At 44.2% G+C, this 23,245-nt stretch overlaps 1 protein-coding gene across 5 annotated transcripts in view; it reads left to right on the forward strand.

Moving 5' to 3' along the window:
* The window catches only part of KCNIP1 (potassium voltage-gated channel interacting protein 1), a gene marked incomplete at both ends in the record, with an annotated part of 348,145 nt that extends 325,234 nt beyond the window's left edge, over positions 1–22,911 (forward strand). For 2 of the 5 annotated variants that reach the window (XM_080942117.1, XM_080942118.1), the window contains 8 exons: positions 6,540–6,572; positions 12,137–12,261; positions 13,576–13,645; positions 14,914–14,984; positions 15,743–15,850; positions 19,623–19,727; positions 21,019–21,081; positions 22,864–22,911. In XM_080942117.1, coding sequence (XP_080798243.1) covers positions 6,540–6,572; positions 12,137–12,261; positions 13,576–13,645; positions 14,914–14,984; positions 15,743–15,850; positions 19,623–19,727; positions 21,019–21,081; positions 22,864–22,911 — 623 coding nt within the window. Of the gene's footprint in view, positions 1–6,539; positions 6,573–12,136; positions 12,262–13,575; positions 13,650–14,815; positions 14,985–15,742; positions 15,851–19,622; positions 19,728–21,018; positions 21,082–22,863 lie in introns of all 5 variants that reach the window. The other 3 variants (XM_080942119.1, XM_080942120.1, XM_080942116.1) reach the window with 2 other exon arrangements.
* Positions 22,912–23,245: the final 334 nt, after the last annotated feature.

A 23,245-nucleotide genomic window follows, 5' to 3' on the forward strand; every position in this document is an offset into this window, starting at 1 on the left:
TAATAAGTGGTATCTTCTTCCCTCCCGAGAGCAGCTATTAGAAATGTTAAAACCCACCAAGGATTAATGCTCTACTTGGAGACCATCTTGATCTAGCAAGTTGTCCGACTGCCTAGCTCCTCACACCTCATCAATTCAATGAGTTTCTACTTTGAGTAAATGCTGTGCTTACCTGAGCTGAATCCTCTAGGACTCTTGCTCTGAGCAAAAAAAAAAAAAAAAAAAAAAAAAAAAAAAAAAAAAAATTTAAATTTCTCTTTACTCTTTCATGTCTCCATCTTAAACGGGGAAGAAAAACTCCACCACTCTTCCTTCCCGGAGACTTTTGATTTATAATGAACCATTATCACTGTGTCTTAGTCAAGAGGAGCAATAAAAACTCACCCATGTTTTCCTGTTACTTCCTGCAGAGATAGCCTAGCTCTTGAGTCTGCTCTCTCCTACACAGGCCCAGCCATGCTCATTAACACGCCTGCTCCACAGGCTGGAAGATCAGGGTCACTGTCCTGCTGAGTCCAAAGGAGAGCCTGTAGGGGGTTTCCCTGCTGTCATCTGAATGCTAGCTGGTGGCAGGATTTGGACTTTGTTTGGCTAATTGCCCCCTAGAGCCTCGGAGACTGCTAGAGCAACTAAGTAAACTATCAAACATTTCATCGCAGGCGCTTTTTCTAGACAAAATGATCCATTTCAAGCATCATCCAGACATTTCTGCCTGGGTCTGATTAGCTGCAGGGAGGCTGACAAGTCTTTCGGTTGCAGCATCACCACAGGTTCTGCTCAGATGTTGCTTGGTGACAAGGGGACATGATGAACAGGGCCAGCTCCTTGCCCAGAAGCACCTTGTAGGGCTCGTACTTTCCCGACACCGACATCTAGGTAAATCTTTTCCCTCTGCTTTTCAAACCTGGTTAAAAGTTAAACAAAAGTGGCATCTCTTGTCACAAACAGAACTTGGATGTCACAATGTATTCGGTGACTGTGTGGACTTTTAATGGCTGTGTTATATTTCTGAAAGGTCATTTCTGGCTGTTTAAGTGCCACCTGCCCAGAAGCTGCAGGGGACATTTGACAAGCTCATTCTCACACATTCAGTGCCCTGTGGACCAGATGACCAAGTGTGCCCTGTCATCGGACGAAAGGGCAGTGAGCCCAAATAGGGTCTGTACTAAAGACCTTTAAAGTCATTGTACCTCAGCTTACAGAAGTAGGAAGTAAAGATGTTTCCATGGGGCTGTTTCTTAGGAACATTTTCAGGACAGAGGTATAAATGAATGAGAAATGTGTAAATTCAATTCTGCTTAAAAGGGGCAGGAGGGGTTTCAAGATTAAGAGAAGAAGCGCTTGAAGCAAAACATGATTTGAGTTTTATTGAACGAAGAAGACTGGGAAAAATATCTGGAACACTCAGAAAATCTTTATCAGGCTCAGCTCGGGCACACACGGGACTCATTGTTAAGTATATAAAAATCAGAGCTGAGGAGCCCTGTCTGCCTGGGCAGATTCTGCACTCACCTCAGAGTCTCCGCTGTGAGAATCTAAGCCTCGAGGTTTCAAAACCAGACTGGACTTTTCCCCCTCTGCTGTGAGCAAGTATAGAAAAGGATCAGCTTTGGGACAATAAAACTGTCTAAGAGAAAAGACTAAATAGAGAGTATTATTCTATTTATATCTTCTAGCCCACACAAATAAACAAATAAATAAAAAAAAAATCAACAACAACCAAAGGATCTTTAGCTCTGATTGTCTGGGGAAGCCACTCATCAAAAATTACTGCCGACCACACCCAAAATAAAGCACTCGGTACGAATCTACCAGATCTACCGAAAGTGACAGGGAAACATTTTGAATGCCAACATGTGATGACATGTGATTGCTAATGTGGCTTCTATTGTGCCCGGCATAGTTTGGGAAATGCCGAGCCATTGGAAATAAGATTGTAAGAGAGACCATGAAGCTCGGTACTGTTTGCGTGCCTCATCACGTAAATTATTTTCAGTTTTTAAAATCTTTTGAACATCGCTTCAACCACAGCCCCCGTGTTCTGACACATCCAGTTTATTGTACCTGAGGACTTTTCCAAGTTTAGAGCACTGGTAAACTTGTGACACCAAGTTCCATTCCAGCCTACAAAATACACCCTGCCTCGACGTCATGGAGACTAGCTCCGGGTTTCCCAGGGAAGGATCGGAGTGGGTAAATGCCCTTTGTGCACCGCAAAAGAATACTCTGTATTTGTGAAGGCTGGGGAGGCCCTGTGTCAAGGAGGCCGAGTTCACATGTTGTATGAATCAGATCTCCTGTGCCAATACTGATAGGCTGGGTTGTTTAGATGCATGCGTGTGTGTGTGTGTGTGTGTGTGTGTGTGTGTGTGTGTGTGTGTGTAACATTTTTATTTACTCTTTGAGAAGTTTATATATGCATACAATATATTTTTATAATATCCATATCTTCACTTCTCCCCTCCAGCTCCTCCCAGATTCCCTCCCCTCTCTCTCTCTCTCTCTCTCTCACACACACACACACACACACTTTTCAAAATAATCCACAGTGTCTAATTAATGCCACCCACATATGCATGGTTTTAGAATCATTACTGGAACAGTGGACCGCAACCTGTGGGGTCATGACCCCTCTAACAAACTTCCGCCCCCAAGAATGTCTAAATTACAATTCCTAACAGAAACAAAACAACAGTTATAAAGTAGCAACAAAAATAACTTTATGGTTGTGGTCATTACAACATGAGGAAAGTATTAGAGGGTCTCAGCGTTATGAAGGCTGAGAAGCACTAGACTGAAGCATGGCCCTGAAAAGAATTGACTCTCCCTGCCCTGGCCGCCATCAACCCTAGCCGCCATCAACTGCCAGAAGCTTATTCTGAGGGGAGACCTTTCAAATCTCCACCTCTGACCGTGAATGGATTATTTTCCCTTTTAGTCCAGCCAGTCTTTGCTTGAAGTATATTTGGAATAATACCGCTAATTCATACCGACTCAGAGTTGGTCCATCCACCTAAGTAGCCAACCTTCTTACCCTGTGAACCCCCTCTTTATCTTTCCCAAAGCTTCTTGACTTAGAGTCTACATTACCCGACAGAACTGAGCCACCACAGGATTTCTTAACTTACGTTTGCTTGGCACATCCTTCAGGCAGCATTGGGTTAAGGGGATGATTCTATACTTACGTTTGCTTTTGAACAGTTTGACTCTGGGGTTTTCCATGTGGTTTTCTTTGTATTTATGTTGCTTGGGTTTATAGAAACTTCCTGAACCTGTGGCTTCCTTTGTTTCACTCATCTTCAAAGTTCCTTAGTGGCTCTTCAAATATTGCTTCATCAGCATTATTTATCTCCTTCCTTGGGGGGGGTTAAATCATAGATATGTATATGCACATATAAACACACATATGTGTGTGTACAATCTACATTCTCTCCCTCCCTCCCTCCTTTCCTCCCTCCTTCCCTCTCTTCCCCCTCTTGCCTGTTCTGTTCACTGAACAGTAGATTCTCCTTTCACCTCTGTCTAATCTGTTTAGAACTAAGTCTAGTGAGCTGATGATCTGGGGCAATATATTCTCAGCTCTACAATTCTTAATTAACATTTTGTACACATTCAGGTCCTCGGCTGGAATTCTCCGGGTCTTAGAATCTCTGTTCTTGAGCATATATGCGTTGCTGTTTTTAGTTCTGTGTCTGATCTGTCTAAAATCCAAACCACCTATGTGTCTGTTGCTGTATTCATCTATTTCCCCTACTTCCTGTCTTTAATACGCCTAACAAATTCTTATTAAATGGTGAGCATAACTTTTCTAACATGGAAGACATTTGACTCAGTCTTTAACTTCCGGAGGTAATAAAGCTGGATGTAGACGGGGGTGGGGGTGGTACTGCTTTGAAACAGGCTGCCCTCTTAGCACTCTAACAACTTCAAAGAGATGGGACATTTTAAAACTCTCTTCCCCGGTTGTCCTCTGTTGGAGTTCAGTACAGCTTCAAAATAACCCACTATACTAGAGCTTTGTACTTCTGTGTTTTCAGAAAGGTTGACCCCTTGTTCCTGTTTTCTGTAAGACTCCTCTAAATTACTCTTTCTCTCTGGAGCCTTCTCTGACATCTCTCCCATCTGGTCCTGTACCTTCAGGTGGTAGCATTAATTAGTCACTTCTTCCCTTCAGGTCCCCGTTCTTAGCCACAGCCCTGCTGCTCTGGGGTGATTTGCCAACAAAGAGCTTGAGGCCAGCAGCAGCTCACAGCATCCTACCCAGGCCATGTTCATACTTGAGCGTGTTACGTGCTCTAAAACTTAAATTTGTTGATAGCATCCAAGAATTGGGGAGCATATGTCTTTTTTTTTTTCATGGTTTTTCTCAACAAATCTGAATATCGGAACTCGGCGCATGAAATCAGCTGTTTGAACATGGTCCAGGCTCTTTCACCAAGCCGTCTTTCTTCAGTTCTCACGCCTGGCACATGCCCGTCCCCTGTGCTCATACAGACTACTTGCCAATGATCCTTCGAACCTCACTTGCAGCCTCTGGTCTTCTCTGCTCCGGTGCCTCCACACCAACGTGACTGTTGTAGACAGATGTTGTAACTTGTCATTCCTTTCAGTGTCTATCACATTTCTGGGTGGCTGGAGAAGATCAATTCATATTTATAAACACATAGGCAAAGCAGTACAATTATTCTTTATATACGGGAGCAACTGACCCTTGATACGCATTTGTCAGAGCCTATGGAACCACAAAGTACAATGATTGAAATCTAATATGAATAATGGACTTCCATTCTTACTAATGTATCGATATCAGCTCATCAATCATTAGTCCTTCAACTTTAACAAATACGCTACACCAACGCTGGGTGTTAACAGGGAGACTTCTCAGTGATTTCTAGGGAACTCTTCTACAAACCTGATGCTGCTCTAAAAATGTAGCTCAGGGGCTGAAGCTTCCTTAGCTGTCAGTCCCACCTGCTGCTCCATCATGAATCCTAGCATTCAGACCAGAGAGCTCACAGATACCTGTAACTCCAGCTCCAAGGGGTCTGATGCTCTCTTCTGACCTCCCAAGGCACATGCAGATACACACACACACACACACATGCAGATACACACACACATGCAGATACACACACACATGCAGATACACACACACACTTGCAGATACACACACATGCAGATACACACATACACATGCAGATACACACACATGCAGATACACACACATGCAGATACACATACATATGCAAATACACAGAGAGAGACAGACAGACACACACACAAACACAGACACAGATGGGATTAAAATGTTAAATACAGCCCATAAGAGCTAATGAAATAGATCAAAGGGTTAAGCTGTCTATCACCAAACTTGACCTGAATTTGAGCTCCAGGATCCACATGCTGAAAGAAAAATAAAAGAAAACTCCCATATGTTGTTCTCTGACTTTCACATATGTACCATGACGTGTGAGTGTACATACACACACACACACACACACACACACACATTCAAATGCCACTCACCAGACTGGTCAAGGGGGCAAATCCAGTAAAATTAATTTCTCCCGTGGACAGACAAGAAGACAATAAATGCCCAGCAGTTTATAGCACCACTCCATGGAGCAGTGTAGACAGAAAACATTCCAGTCTGGGATTGCGGGGCTCGGGGAACTAAATCACACCGAGGATGCTGGCTGGACTGTCTGACACACCTTCGGTTATGTGTGCTAGCAAGACAGGAGGAAATTGAAGAAGGAGATGCATGGGAAAGCAAGACTGACCTGAAAGGCCAGCAGGAAGGCGTTGAGTAGAGCTCCTTTGGAATTTGGATTCACTCGGCTTACATGCCATGGGGTGAGGGGCAGGTTCCAGGTCTGGTTTTTCTCCCTGGCTTCAAACACGACCCAGTAACAGTAAGATGCACCTTCCCTGTCACACACCCTAATATGCTCATTCTTACCGCCGACTGCACTTTTTCTCCACTCTTCCTGGGTTGCTCATCACACTTAAGAAAGGAGGAGAGAAGCCAAACTGTGTGGCTTGTAAGCTCTGTAAGGGCAGGAGACAGATGGTTTACGTGCTGCGTACAGTAGCAGATGCTCCGTCAATAGTTGCTGATGAAAATGAACTGTCCTACAAGAGCAATAGCTTAATCACAGACAAGAGAGAGGTAAAGGGGCCTTCTTGCGACCGAGGGTGTCTTAAGCCACTTTGCAATGACACCAGTGGGTGTGTCCCTGAAGCCATCCACATCTACATCCTTGTGCCATCTCATCTCTCCTCGGGCTGCATGGTGCATGGCTCTGAGCATGCTGGGTGACCCTGCTGCTAGCATGGGCACTGGGAGGTGACCCGGTGCCGGTGCCTGTCTGACGGCAGGGAAGGGATGGGAAAGCCAGCCTCTGCTCTGCTGATGGGAGGATGCTAAGCTGGATGATGACCAGGACTTCCTCAGAGTGCCTCTCCAATGACAATAAAAGTGTGTTGTGCTTTATAACTGAATAGATTTGGTAAAATGTTTTCTTACTTTTTCCTAGACATCGCCTGGTGGTATTACCAGTATCAGAGAGGTAAAAAAAAAAAAAAAAAAAAAACCAACAAAGTCAACACTATCTTGACTGTCTCGGTCACATTACTTCTCAATCAAATATATATTCTGCAATTAGCTTTCTCATTCACTGGGTTTTTGTGCTCCATGGTAGCAAACACGTTCCATGTAGAAACAGCTAGGGGTATCTCTCTTGGGGATGAGGTTTAAGGAAAGCTTTGCTCCTCCTAAGAGGATCGTATTTCTTCCTTCCATGCTAACTGAACAGCTATAAGATAAAGCTCAGAGCTTCTACCGATATGTAGCTCACATATAACAACTGCTCAGAACAAATGACCAGAACGTCTCTGTTCTCCTCCCCTCCCCCAACTTGGTCTGGACCTCCCAATCACATCAGCACTTTCTGAAGCAGTTTTTCTTCATCTGTTTTTATTCTATTATTTAGTTCCTATTGTCTGCTTGTGAGACAGGGTGGAAATTTTAAATAAGCAGATCGCAAGAGAATAGGCTAGGTGACTAAAACAGGAGAAAGACAGGTGGCAGGGAAATGAAGGGGGTGTGCGTGAGGACCCACACTCAACGACCTTCAAACCAGGAGATGTCTTATGTGTGTTAAAAGAGCCAGATGTGAAGCCAGGTGTGGTGGTGCACACCTTTAATCCCAGCACTAAGGAGGCAGAGGCAGGTGGATCTCTGTGAGTTCAGAGCCAACCTGGTTTACAGAACAAGTTTCAGGACTTCCAGAAATACATATAGATGTCTCAGAGAGAGGAACAGACAGACAGACAGACAGACAGGGACAGAAACAGAGAGAGACAAAGAGCTAGGTGAGTGACAAGTGCCCTAGTGTCTGTAGCTACCCAGAATTCACAGCCCTTGCTCAGCTCTAGCAGATGATGCCCTGGTGAGAATTTGAGATTCAAGATTTTCCAAGAGAAATATGAAATACAAACTTGGTTGTAGATTTCTTTTCCATAAACATTGGCGACTAGTTTAAAATGTATTTTATTTACTTCATATAAAATAGTATATGTGCATTTTTTTTTTTTTTTACAAAATCTCTCTTTGAACTGCATTCAAGCTAAGGATCACAATTTTGTAACCCTAAAATAAAATAGATGGGTGGGTATGTATACAGCCCAGATCCCACCTCTGCACAACAGGAATGAGTTTATGTGTACATATGTGTGTACATACCCACACACACACACACACTCACACACACACACTCACACACACATTCACACACACTCACACACTCACTCACACACACATTCACACACACACACTCACACACATATACAAACACACTCACACACATACACAAACACACACACACACACTCACACACTCACACATACACACTCACAGACACACTCACAGACACACTCACACACTCACACACTCACACACACACTCACACACTTACACATACTCACACACACACACTCACACACTCTCACACACACAAGCACATACACTCACACACACACTCACACACACATTCACACATACACACTCACACACATATACAAACACACTCACACACATACACAAACACACACACACTCACACACTCACACATACACACTCACACACACACACTCACACACACACTCACACACTTACACATACTCACACACACACACTCACACACTCTCACACACACAAGCACATACACTCACACACACACTCACACACACACACAAACACACACACACACTCACACACACATACAGAAACACACACACACACACACACACACTGAAAAAACTGTATTCTAAGCCAGGCAAGAGATGGCCATAGTTTTGGGTCATGGCCTTTGTTATCAGCCAAAGAAGATACTTCAGTGACATGTACCCCCAGACACAGGTCCCTACTGCTCACAATCTGTGGACATGACTTGTACACAACCACGACACTTCTCAGGAGCAGAAGTACCTCAAGGCTGGTCACAAACCACCTTAGCATCTGTGCTCCAGTGAAGCCACCATGGGGATACAGGGAACCCGAATCTGACAGACCAGTCCTGGTCCAACTTTGTTGTTGTTGGCCTATGTGACCCACACCTCAGACAAAAGGAGTTAGTGGCAGATCTCTGGGAAGAATGACAACAGAAGACAGTCCATGGACTCTGTTCAAAAGATATAGAGCTTACTGCACTTTAGGGGGCTTGATATAAAACAATTTTTCTAAGAGGGCCTAAAGTCTTCATCCATCCTATACCCTGAATAACCTGAAACCCTAAATTTTTTTTTTTAAATTACTCTGAATCATACACAGTTTTGTACGATTTATCATTCTGGCTCACATTTACCCTAGTGGTAGACATTCATCGCCCTGCGAGTCACCTGTAGTTAGAAAATTACCTTTTCTATTAAGGTAACTGACTTCTAAATATCAAGTGGGAAGGACACCAGACCCGTCACCCCCACCACACACAGAGTCACATCAACATTACAAAGAGAAAATAATCTCTCTTTTTTTTTTAATCAAACAGAACTTCCCATAGCATTAGCCTCAAGATTGGCTTTGACCCAAACTGGGTCTGATTTAATAATTAGTTCATTATCACTTTAATAATGAAGCATTTAACACTAAAGACTCACAAGAACCAAAACAGTAAGGAGGCAGCCATGTTAGCTCTGATTCTATCTAACCAGGGAGCTCGGGCGGCCATGTTAGCTCTGACTCTATCTAACCAGGGAGCTCGGCCTAGCCTCCCTCTACTGGCTCTTCCTGAGATACCCAGGGAGTCCTTGTGTGGACAGGAGAGATGTGAATGTCACCCTTTCAAAACAGCTATATTCACAGTGGCTACGAAGCGGTATGGAAGAGAGGACGTGGGTAAGTCCGGATGGTTGCAAACACTGTGGACATGTTAAATTACTGTTGTCCACCGAAAGGCCATGACTCATGAGAGTCACAGCAGAATAGGTTTGCTGGGCTGAAAGACATGTCACATCAGTCAGAGACAGCATTGCCTCATGATGTTTTACTTTAAAAAGATTTCATGAAAATTCCGCATGTGTGTATGCATATACTGGATTGTTATATGTTACATGTTTACTTCCCAGTTTAAGCCCCCAGTATCCATGGGTGGCTACTTCCCTACATCTTGAGCCCAACAACCCAAATTTCTCCCATTGTGGATGTGACCACAGACTGATCATTAGGGAAGGGCAAAGTCAGACAGCAAAAGCTTGGCCATCAAGAACAGACTGCTCGAAGCTTGCAGAATCTCTTTAACCTGGAACTTGGCCCTGCTTCCCAGACAGCAAGCCTATCACTGTTTAATAAGAAGCGATTCCTCGTCTTAATAAAGTGGGTTTAATAGTTAGTGTCTAATAATTAGCATCTTTAAAGCACGGTGATGGGGAGTGAATGCTGGTTCCAAACTGAAAAGCTTCCTTTAAACTCCTTCAAAAAAAAAAAAAAATCCCTTAGATTTTTAAGGAACCAGGCACAAGGGATTAAGAAATAGCAAAACACCACACACTCATACACACAATAAAAAATCTTTTTTCTTCTGGGTCAGATAAATACTTGCAGATAGAGTAAACAAAAACAAACAAACCATCTCTTTCCAAAATATAGGGGTTTTTCATTTTTTATTTTAATATTTATATTCTAATTCTTCTTCCTTTACTGGGGCTACCTGGGCATTCCCCAATGGATCCTGGGGGCAAGCAATATGTGGGGTTTATTATAAGCCTCTATAACCCCTTTGAAGTTTCTCCAGAATATACACAGTTAAAGACACATGCAGGGCTGGAGAGATGGCTCAGAGGTTAAGAGCACTGACTACACTTCCAGAGGTCCTGAGTTCAATTCCCAGCAACCACAAGGAATTGTAATGAGATCTCATCTGTAATGAGATCTGATGCTCTCTCCTGGTGTGTCTGAAGACAGCTACAGTGTACTTAAATATAATAAATAAATCTTTAAAATAAAAAAGACACACATGCATACACACACACACACACACACACACACACACACACACACACACACACACATATATAGCTAAGACTAACCAGCAACTGATTTCTTAGGATGAGCTAAGATCTCATGAGATACTGTGAGTTTTCTACCTTATATCTCTGTGTACTCCCCCACCCCATTTTTCGTTCTGGACACTGGCCCTTTGATTTACACAGAAACCTTCTGTGCTTAGGTAATTGGTACTTAACTCATTAGCTACAAATGTAACAACAAATAAAGGCTTTCTAAGCGTTGTGAGGAAATTGGCCACTTGCCACAATGTAACATAAACAAAGTATCTCATTTATATTGAATCGTTATCTGCCTCCATCCCAGAAGGATTAGGTGATATGCAGTACCCAGCAAGTAAGAAAGACAACAATCGGGCTTGGCTGCCGCATTGTTGAGGCTTTACTGTAACATCTATTGCCCCTGGGACTCTGCTCAAGATAAAAATTTTGATGGATTTGTTCTGCGTTGGGATTTAAGTGTCATGGTGGCAGAGGAAATCTGGCACAAAGAGCTCAACCCTGTTTACAGAACGCCTGCAGTCCCTGTACCTGTTCACCTGGTTCTGTGATGCAAACCCAGCCAGCCTCCTCTCTGACTTGCCACGGTGCCATGCGGTTTGTCTGTTCCCAGCATCCTGGAAGTTGGAATTGTTCCATATATGGATTTGCTGATGTCTGTGTGACAGCAACAGGCAGAGTAGTGTGGATGGTAAATGATCCTTGCCTGGAATAGATTTACAGAAAGAATTCTGGCAGGGCACAAAGGAAGTGGGTACTCACTTATCCCCGTGTGAGGCTAAGATCCTGGAAGCCGCTGACAGATGAACTTTGAGTTGCTTTGACGGAAGTGAAGTAGATTCAGCTGACGGGCACTTTGCAAACAAACAGTATACCATTAGACACCATTTTAGCACATGCAAGAGGTTCAGACCCTGCTCTCTGTGACTGGTTATAGAGCTTTGCAGGTGCCCTGGAAACCTTTATTTATGCAAAGACGATCACGTTGAAGTCACTTCCCCGGGATTCAAGGGGACCTAGCAGACATTATAGAATGAAATATATTAAGATTCTTTAAAGTCATACTTAACATGGCATAATTTGAACTTCCTACTAAGTCTCCCTAGCATCTCCCTTGCTAGCCCACATGGCGAAACTTCATCCCTTTTGGAAATAGTTACGATGTCTTCCGTTTGGAAGGTCTCTCTCATTCTGCTTAGTTACCTGTGTCTCTGCACAGAGTAGTGTTAGTGAGCATTGATTTGAATATGCAAAAAAAAAAAAAAAAGGTCATTTGAAAAAGAGGTTTTTATGTGGCTGTGTCCCGAACACTTACTTCTACCCTCAGCTCCCTGACTGAGATGCTGATGGTCCCTCCCCGTTGCTGTCTGTCACATCTAGAGTAACACAGTGGACAGACTGTGACACAGATCGAGTGGGAAGGGGAGTGAAGTTCAAGGCCCAGGATTACCTGCAGTGTGGCCCAGCCCAAGCCCAAAGTCCCGGTTCCCAGCATCACTCTTTGAACAGCTCATACTATGATCCAACAGAAACCAAGGAGGTCACGTTCTGACGCCATCCCCTCTGCTTCCAGACAAGATCGAGGATGAGCTAGAGATGACCATGGTTTGCCATCGGCCTGAGGGACTGGAGCAGCTCGAGGCGCAGACAAACTTCACCAAGAGAGAACTGCAAGTCCTTTATCGGGGATTCAAAAACGTAAGACACGACCCCCCCTCCTGCCCCAAGAGACTTGAGGCCGGTTGTGATTGTAAGATACGATCCCCCCCCCACAAGAGACTCCCCGAGGCCTGCTGTGATTTTTGCCATTTGACTAAGCTTTTCCCATGCCAAGGAGGTCCCCAGAGTGCAGAGATTCAGGAAGGTCGCTTCTATGAACCTGCAGCTGGTGAGAAAGTAAGCTTGCAGGAGGACCAGGTCTCAGCAGACAGGAACCTCAGCAGAGCAGTGCCACGGGGTGGGGTGGTGTGACCTCAGAGAAGCCCCCACAGCCAAGATGCAACCTTAGCTTACCAGGCATTCTTTACCCTCTGTTTGGTGTCCAAATAGTGATGAGATCGAGCTATACCGGTTCATGCTAATGAGCCCTGAAATGGCTGAGTTGTAAGTCCGAATGTCACTGTGTTCATTTCTCCTGAAAGTCAGGACAGCGGGACCAACATTCCTGTCCCACTGCTGTGACCTTTCTCTCTGTGTGCCACACAGAAAGCCACGTTCTTAGCAAAGGAGTGTGTGAGGAGGGACGTTCAAAATTGACACCTACCTGAGGCTACCTGCTGTCTTCTGGGATGCTTTGAGAGCTCTCACACCCCAGCCTGGATATGGAGTTTGAATTCGAAGCTCACATCTTAGAGCACATTCATCTTTGCACAGCAGTGGGTGGAGTTAAGCAAAGAGCTGCTCTGGTCCCCCCCCCCTCCATGCACAACCTCCAGCTGGAGCTCAGTCAGTTGTCCTGCGTTTCACTACGTTGGTCTTGTGTCTGATTTGCTACCATTGGGCATTCTTCTTTCTAATGTTGAAGAAGCCATGTTAATAGTGGCCAACTGAGCTGGAGCAAGGCTCTGGGAGGTTGTTTCCCAATTGAGCACTTGGCTGAGAGGGGACCAGAAAATAGAAGAAATTCCACTTATTATTTTGAAATCTACCATAGTCTCATTGCCACCTAATGTTGAGGGAACTGTTAAACACATTCCATAGGTAAGTGTGTTCGTGATCATGTGCCTGAGAGCAGGCTTAACCAGGATCCAAACCTAGATCTTTCTAGCCCCCAAAGCCAAGACTCTCCCAGCCCAGGCCCTATTCTGTGATGACTTCCCCTTGCTTGCAAACCAGCTTTTTACCATAGGGTTACCTCCAAGACCCTCTGAGGATACCCAGTACACATGTGTTTCCCAGTCTCGGCCCAGGAGAGGACATGAGGAACCTGCTCAGTCTCCACCCCCTAGTACAAGCTCCCAGACACTTCCCACACACACACACACACTCTCTCTCTCTCTCTCCCACACACAGGAGTGCCCCAGTGGTGTGGTCAATGAAGAAACTTTCAAGCAGATCTACGCTCAGTTTTTCCCTCACGGAGGTGAGTCTATCCTTGGAAAAATACCCTCCCAGCATCCTTCTCCAGTGGTCAGCCTTCCCTTCCTCAACCCCTCTGTTTTTTACCTTTGGAGTCAGAAAAGAATTCATGGCGAGATGTTTTTCTTACTACAAAATACAAAACTCTCTGACATACGAAATGGACCCGCTCCATGGTAAGAACAGATATTTCAGTACCAGAAAGCCCCAAAACAACTCTAGGAAGCACGTATCATGTGCCCAAAAGGAACTATTGAGTTTCAGAGACATTAAGCAACTTACTCACGATTACAGAGATCAAAGGTGGCAGCCCAGGAAAAGAAAAGTATATGGGGCAAAACCTTTGTCATCTTGGCTCCTTAAACAGCCAAAATGGGTTGAAATTTTATAAACAACATTAGTAAATACTGTATACCATAAAAATCACTAAACAGAATAAATTGTGGGCAGCGTGAAGTTGTAGCTATTTATAAAGTCGGGTTAATGGGGGCACTGGGCTCTCACAACCTGCCCCGTTAGGAGCAGCTCCACCCATCAGGGTGTCCTTCCTCCTGTGGCTTCCTGTGTCACCTGTCCACAGGTGTCAGCTAGACAGTATGCAGAACACCTCTTCTGGGTCCTAACAAAATAAAGACTCAAGTTTCCCACATCCTTCTTGGGCCCTCTCTATTGTGAGCCTTCCCAGCACTCCATGGGTGTCTTCCCGGTATGGGATTTGTTGCCTGATTTCTCTGTGTGATGGGGAGAAGTAGCTTCATTTCACGCTAGCACCTGACCCCCAGTTTATGAACACTACAGAGAGCAGCTCGCACTGTGGTTCGGAAGGCTCCTGTTTAATGTATTTCTTCACATGTTTCAAAAGTCAGGTCTTGCTCCATCCCATTCCGTGGAGACGTGGAATGGACACTCGGAGATGCTGTGACAGATGTCTACAGACACAGATATATGGGAACAGCTTTGACCCGAGCTCGGGTCTCTCTTCACAATGGAGTGCCCATGCCATGGCAAGAAATCCTTCTGGGGACTCTCCATTCAGTCCCCCCTCCCCCAGAGGACCAGGCCACACAGAGGAATAGGAAGGGGACACGGTGGAGAGAGAGACAAGAACCTATGCAACCTTTTGCTAGAATTAACTTCTCACCTAAACTCTGAGGGCTGAGCAAATGAATCTCAGTCCATCCTCCCTCTCCTCTCTCTGGCCCTACCCCTGCTGCCTCTGCCCTCTGTGGAGCCCCCCCCCCCCACTCACCTGCCTTCCCCTCGGCTTTGCAGATGCCAGCACATACGCGCATTACCTCTTCAATGCCTTCGACACCACCCAGACAGGCTCTGTAAAGTTCGAGGTATGGTATGTGGGTCCGGTCTGGGGGGTCCCCTGGTTCCACATTGCCTCTCCTTTCCAATATGATGATCCTGATGGAAAGAGTCTGTTATCAGAGGTCTTCAGTTAAGACAAGAAACTTGATTCATTTAACAAACAGCACCTGAAGTCAAAGAAGACGTTTACCTTGTCATCTAGACCCTGGGCATGGTGGTGGTAGAGACAGCCTTAGAGATCCCTTGGGCTCTGTACGGTGAGTGGTAACCTCTGGACCTAGCATCTTGTATCTCCTGACTGTTTAACTTTTGTAATAGTGCTTACAAGGCATGGCCGGATGATTACTTCTCACGATTTTGCGGAAGAAATTGAGGCGGAGAGTAACTTTTCCAAGATCAGAAAGAGAAAGAAAGGGGCCAAGGAAGCCTTGAGCACAGGCAGGGTGTTCTCTCAGCCTGTGCTCGTGACCACTGGAACATACAGTTCCTCGAACGTGAGCAACCATTGCAGCCTTGGGTTAGAATCAACAAGGGAGGCTGAGTTAACTGCCTAGAGGTGTTCACACGTACAGAGCTCAAGTCGTTCTCAGGGGGCATCAGAAACTGCGACAGGGTAGGAAGATAGGACTGGGCCTCCCCCAGGCTGGGACTGGCCATTTCCATCTGACTAAAAGAGAATGTGGGGGGGGGGGATTTTGTAAATGCATCATCGTCCAATCTGGAGACCAGGCTTCTCTCCACCCAGGCAGTGATTAACGTGAGACCCGCCTTCTTCCCTCCTTAGGACTTTGTGACTGCTCTGTCCATCTTACTGAGAGGAACAGTCCATGAAAAGCTAAGGTGGACGTTTAATTTGTATGACATCAACAAAGATGGCTACATAAACAAAGAGGTGAGTGAGAGCAGGGAGCATGCAATGAACGCAGCAGAGGCACTGGAGTCGAAAGCAACCCCAGGCCCTGGAGAACACTGGGTGAAAGCGAGTTCGTCCTTAGCAAAGCGAAGAAACCCACCGCTGGTGTACACTGCCCAGCCCCACCCTAATGCTCAGGAAGCTAGTGAGCCATCCCTCAGAAGCTCACACAAATGCGATGAGCTGAGATGGTCTTGTTCCAAGGCAAAGAGTCTTCTTCTCGGGGAACCTGCATCTCCCCCTGAGTACAGCCTCACATTAAAGCTCAGTGTAAAACCGGAAGGCTGAGAGAAGTACCTGGGGAGAGCAGAGCTCTTTAAGACAGATGACAGCTGCCAGATCCCATTACCCACAACCCATCCTGCCCAATAAAACCAAGGAAGGGGAAAATTTGGGGTGATGGGCAGTTGTCTCACAGAACAACCACTACCACAACAAAAACAAAACAAAATGAAAAAAAAAAAAAAAAGAACAACCGAATCTTCACTGCTTCACTCAGAGCCTTGGAGCATGTTTGGCCAATGTATAAACCAGTGACCTGGACATCTGCCGTGTGTGCCATATGGGCTTGACCATAACATTTGGGCATTGTCTTGCTGAGCTCTTATATCTCAGGTATAATACCTGGAGCTATGAATATGAAGATCCCCTCTAACCTCCACCTCAACACTACAAGGTTATCCTCATGTAGAGGGAGAACTCGAACCCAGAATGTATACACAGCCTGTTCCCTATTCAACCAGTCACAGGTGTTCAGTGCAGAGTTGAGGATTCATTCTGTTTCCTGGAGACGAAATGGTGAACAGTCAACCCAGGTCTGACTGTCATGGGGCAGTTGAAGTGGGATGGACAATAACAGCAAAATATAGAATGACAGGTTTTGGTAAGAGTCGGTGTCTTAGGGTCTTACTGCAGTGAACAGACGCCATGACCAAGGCAACTCCTAAAAGGACAACATTTAATTAGAACTGCTTACAGGTTAAGAGGTTCAGTCCATTATCATCGAGCTGAGAGTTCTACATCTTCATCTGAAGGCTGCTAGCAGAATACTGGTTTCCAGGCAACTAGGATGAGGGTCTTAAAGGCTATCCCTGTAGTGACATGCCTTCTTCAACAGCACCACACCTTCTAATAGGGCCAAGCATATACAAGCCATCACAGTCAGCAAGGGTATTGCCAGTCTAATATGGTATTGCCAACCAAGGGAAAGTCATCCCAAAAGTCAGGAAAAGTGTCCAGGAAAAAGAAACAGACTGTAGAGGCGTTCTCAAGGAGGATAGGTTTCCACATGACTGCAAATGAAGGGCTTGCTGCTGGCTGCAGGCTAGGCTTGGAAAGCATGACAGGCTTCAGCCTGGAAGGCTGTTTGGTTCAGACTGTAAAAGACTTGGGTAGAGAGTCCACTCTACCTTCTAGGAGCTGGGGCGTACTGCAGAGTTTTCAGGAAATTACTAAAAGTGGTTCAAAGACAGCAAGAAGATTTGAGTAGCTCCCTGTCACTAAGAGAATAAAATTCACATTAAAAATCCCAGAAAAGTTTGAGCCCATCAGACTTTTTTTTTTTTTTTTTTTTTTTGGTGACTTCTAACATAAGCCTACAAAGCTGGGGCACAAGTAACTTTCCAATTTTTTTTGTAAGTCCAACAATACCCTGATTCTAAAACTTGAAATAAAAAAAAAGATCTTATGGAGAAGACAACTCCCATTATTTTTCATGATTACAGATGCAAAAAGCCTAACAAAACATTGACAAACCGAGTCCATCAATACATTAAAAATTACAGTATAGTGTAACTGAGCAAGGTTTTTCCAGGAATGCAAGGTTGGTTTAACACTCAAGCATTCATGTCATTCGCCATATTTACACAACAAAAAGAAAAACAATATTGGCTCAATAAATGCAGAAAATGCACTTGATAAAATTGCTACCCATTTGTGGTAAAGTTTATAAGAAATGAAGACTAGAAGATCCTATTCCATTCATAACGGGAGCACGAGGAACAGTTCAAGCCGATGTGAATAAGGGAACATGGTTTGCTATACCATTTTAGCAGGAAATGAATGAATGTTCTGAATGTCACCGTTGTAAGTCAATCACAGATACACGGGTGAGCCAGGAAGCAGCATTTCTCCATGTCTTCTGGTTCAGTTCCTGCCTCCAGCCTCCAGGCTCCTGCCTTGAGCTCCCACCCTGGTTTCCTTTCATGATACACAGTAAACAGTAAGCTATAAGATGAAATAAAGCCTTTGTTTCCCCAACCCCACAACAACCAACTTTAGAAAGAGGAAAGTATAAAATCAAAAACACAAAGAAAAGTATTGATGACGTCATTCTAAACATTTTTAAATGTTCACCTCAAAGAAATGCCATAGTCAAAGCTGGCTATCAGGTGACACAGCTGTTAAAACATCTGCAACCGACAGAAATCTATGGCGCTTCTTACTGGTCATCAGCTAACAGAGCGCTCACATCTCTTCACTTACCCTTGGATGTCCTCGGAGTCCTATCTAGCACGTGTGGCGCATGCTTTCAGATGTCTTATACATCTCCAAAGTACAGAAAGTTCTTGAAATCAAATCAAAATTAAACACAATGAGCAGAGAAGATTGCAAATAAGTCTTGAAAACGCAGTAAGAACTGGTCACTGTGTGCACCGAACACTCGAAAGTAACCAAAACTAGTAGATCAACAATGGAATTTCTGTCAGATCACCAAGACTCTAAACTTCTAAATTTTTATCTTTAATTGTGTATGAATGTACAAGGGGGTGGGTTTACACAGTACCCTCAAAGTCTAGAAAAGGGTGCCGGATCCCCTAGGGCTGGAGTTACAGGCAGTTGTAAGCCACCCAACATGGTGCTAAGAACAGAACCGCAGTACACATTTGTAACCACTGAGCCATCTTTCCAACCCAGATTTTAAAAACCTTTTAACTAGAAGAAGGCCACTTAAAATCAAAAAAGATTAACGAGTGTTTATGATTTCGTGTGTTTAAAAATCACTTTAGAGAAGGGTCACGGTGGTGCACGCCTTTAATCCCAGCACTCAGAAGGCAAAGCCAGATGGTTCTCTGTAAGTTTGAGGTCAGCCTGGGCTACAGAGCAAATTTCAGGACAGCCAGGGCTACACAGAGAAACCCTGTCTCAGACAAATCCAAACAAACCTAAACAGAAAACAAAATATCACATTATGAAGCACTTTTATAGCATCCCATCAATTTTATAGACAGCTAAGTTCTTAGATTCATGCTTACATGTATGATATTCTAGGTTAAACTATTCAAATCTAAAGAAAGGAACCTCAGTTGGGATTGATGTGCCTTTGGTCTTCAGTCTTGGTTCAATATGTTTTTCCATCTCATCACCGAATAGTCTTACTAACGACTCCCTTCTTATAAAGGACAAAGGGGACCAAATTATCCCATATCTGCCAGACATGGTTAGAATTAACGTAGGGTGGAGAAGTGTGAGTGAGTCATTTTCTAAGACCTCTTCCTAGCTATCATTCTGGGTCGCTCTCGTCAAACTTGAAGGCAGTGAAAATCCCAAGCATTCAAAAATCATTTTCCTTGGATAAAACAGTCCTCAAGCAGAAAAGTGCTCAGTGTCCACATGGGTGTGACAGGTTAGTAAAGTGCATCTTTTAAAATGACCAGCTGGACACAAGCCCATTTCCTGTTCTATGTGTTGGGAGCGTCCTGGAGAAATGAGCCTCAGTGACAACAGTATGTACCTTCATGTCCCCTTGCAGGAAATGATGGACATAGTCAAAGCCATCTATGACATGATGGGGAAATACACCTATCCTGTGCTCAAAGAGGACACTCCCAGGCAGCACGTGGATGTCTTCTTCCAGGTACGTACGCACCTGTGCACAGGCTTATCCTGATTGGCCAGGATATGCTCTCGAGAAGCAGGCCAGCATTACAGAAGAGAACGGGGGTTCATTATCATTAACTACAAGGGTAAAACTCATAAAAATCTTGTCGGGGGCTGAATGGGAAGAGAAAGCTATCTGTACTTATTGATCAAGTTGGTCTGAGCTGCAGAGGGGAATTCAATTGGAAACCTGGGTAAAGCTAGACTGCAAGCTCCTTATGCGAGAGAGTTCAGCCTTGATCTAGGACTGGATGCTGATGCTGACTGTGAGGAAGTGCCCCCCCATAGCTGCCCTCAATATTAAAAATAAAAGTCTAGCAATAGAGAGAACCAAGAGATGTTAGAGCTCACTTCAACCCAAGCCTCCCGCTTTGCAGCTAGGAAAACAGAGGTCTCTCTGATATCTTGAACGTTTGCACAGAAAATCTGCACAGAGAGGGACCAGAGCCTGTTGGTCCCAGTTTTCTTTCTGCCAGATAAAGGCCAGCAGAAAGTGTGCAGAACACATGTGTTACCGTTTGGAAATGGTTTGGGCATATGAAGTCCGCTGCTCAGGATGGCCATGTTTAAGGTCATGGAATACTCAGTGGGTGGGGCCTGAGGGGAGGTGACTAGGCCCTGTCGTTGCCATGAGTTGAATGAACAAGTCTGTCCTCATTCTCTGGCTTCCTGTCTCATTGTGTGGCCTCGTCCACATGTGCCCACTGTGAAGATACCATCCCCCTTGAGTCCTTCACTAGAGAGAAACTGGTGTTGTGCACTTGGATCTTGACAACAGTGGTTCTCAACCTGTGTGTCATGACCCCACTGGCAAACCTCTATCTCCAAAATAGTTATGTTATGATCTATAACAGTAACAAAATTAAAGTTACAAGATAGCAACAAAAATAACTTTATGGTGGGGGAGGGGTCACCGCAACATGAGGAACTGCACTGAAGGACTGCAGCATTAGGAAGGTTGAGAACCACTGCTCTAGAACAGTAAGATAAATAAACCTCTTTTCTTTATACCGCACCTAGCCTCAGTTCTTTTGTTGCAATAATAGAAGCAGACTATTGTATCTTGGCATGTCAGCATAATGCTAACGCAGCAATGATGTAAGTGTTGAGACCAAAATTTGATGTAAGGAATCCCACAAGGACCATAACACTATAACCAGGAATCAACTGACTAGCAAAAGACCATCCTAATTCTGGGGCTAAAACAGGGCAAATTCTGAAATGTGAAATACCAGATTCTTTAATGACCTCTCTATTGTATCTTTCAGAAAATGGATAAAAATAAAGATGGCATTGTAACATTAGATGAATTTCTTGAATCCTGTCAGGAGGTAAGGAGAAATCTCAGGACACAATAGTCCCAGTGTACATAAAACTGCCTGAAGTTCCCCCAAAAGTGTGTTTTCAACTACAATCCCAGATACTCTAGAGATCATCATAATTCAAATGCCCAAGACAAGACTCCTTGAAGCTCCTGTTAAAATTCAGGCAGGACCTGCCAAGGTTCAAAGTCAGGCTTGCTTTGTGCACACCGCACAAGTGTGGTCCATGCTTTGGTTAAGACTCATGGATAAACTGGTACTGTGCCCTGCTAAGCACTGAACTGGAATCTCCTCTTACAAGGTTTATGCTCTACCTCTTTCCACAACAGCACAGTCTAAGCTCCCCAGAAATCTGCAGTGTTGGGGAGTAGAAGAGACTGTATCAGCACAGAAAACCTCCAGGCAAATGTCCCACACCATGGTGTTCCAGATAGTTAACAATTAGAACAAGTTTGATTCTCATTTACCTGACATTTTGCCACTGTCTTAGAGCATCCCAGCTCAACTTGACGGATCTTTGGGTAGTCTGAGGGTCCCCGGTAAGTTCCTAGGCAGCCAGAAGGGAAGCATATTGAGGTAGAGAACAAAACTGAGTCAGCATCTTTGCCAGTGGAGTTAGAAATATGTTAATACTTCGTCATTGTGAACAGGCTAAACAGCCACGTCTGTCATGCACATTTCAGCAAGGGGAAACTGAGGCACAGTTTTAAGTGTTACTGTTAAGAGGTGTGGTTAATGCTGCGGTGAATGAAAGAAATGGATTTTACACTCTGTCATGCTAAGGTTCAAAATCACATTCAATGCTATTCCTTCCAAAGCTATTTCTTTACTTCCCCATCTCACAATAGGTGTGTATTAAACTCAACCCCACTTTATACATAGGGAAACTGAGGCACAGCAGGATAATTAACACCAACAGGAAGAGGCCTGGGCTTGGGCACAAGCTGCCTAACTCCAGAACACACAGCAACTTACAAAGACTCAGATCCTCACGAACATTGTCTCTCTTGGTTTTCTCTATCAAAAGTCTGCTTTCTTGACCTTAAACTCAGTGGGACACACACACACACACACACACACACGGTCCATTTCCTCAAATACTACTTATGTTTTTCATTATATTTTAATTCAAAATGTCAAAGAGTGGTACTTAGTATCTAAAAATTTAAGAACTTTGCACCTTCAATATTTATACTTTAGAAAGTTGTGTGTGGTGATACAGGCCTTTAATCTCAGCACTCAGGAGGCAGAGGCAGGCAGATCTCCAAGTTTGAGGCCAGCCTGTCTGCAGAGTTTTAGGACAGCCAGGGATACACAGGAAAACTCTGTCATGTGTATACTTTAAAGAGTATATGACAGAAAATATAAAACACAGACAATTGCTAATATGAGCAAAACCAAGAGGTCTCTCTGAGGAAGATTAATAAAATCAATATGTGCTTACCAAGACACAGTAAAAAGAGAAAAAACCTTAAGTCCTCAAATTGTTGATATAGGAAGTAAAAATAGTATCTACTATCAGTTTTACTGATGTTAAAAGATAATTATTCTTCAGTAAATTTAACAATTCGTGTAAGATGTATGGATTCCCTACAAAACACAGCTTATTTAAATGAATGAACAGAGAAAGCGAAAATGTAAGTAGTCCTATGTCTCAAAAGCTTTGAATCGTAATTTAATAATTTACCCTAGAGAAAATGACAGGCTTAACTAACTTCTGTGGTGCATTCCTCCAAATATGTGAGGGAGAAACAACACTAACCATTTTCTCTCCCACCCCTCTCTCCCCAGGATGACAACATCATGAGATCTCTACAGCTGTTCCAAAATGTCATGTAACTGAGGACACTGGCCATCCTGATCTCAGAGACACGGACAAACACCTCAATGCCCTGATCTGCCCTTGTTCCGATTTTACACACCAACTCTTGGGACAGAAATAACCTTTTACACTTTGGAAGAATTCTCTGCTGAAGACTTTCTACAAAACCTGGCACCTCGTGGCTCGGTCTCTGATTGCCAACTCTTCCTCCTTCCTCCTCTTGAGAGGGACGAGCTGAAATCCAAGTTTGTTTTGGAAGCATGCCCATCTCTTCATGCTGCTGCCCTGTGGAAGGCCCCTCTGCTTGAGCTTAAAAAATAGTGCACAGTTTTATGCTTACGCATACCCCCA

Source organism: Micromys minutus, assembly GCF_963924665.1.
Source record: "Micromys minutus genome assembly, chromosome: 31".
Classification (NCBI taxonomy): Eukaryota; Metazoa; Chordata; class Mammalia; order Rodentia; family Muridae; genus Micromys; species Micromys minutus.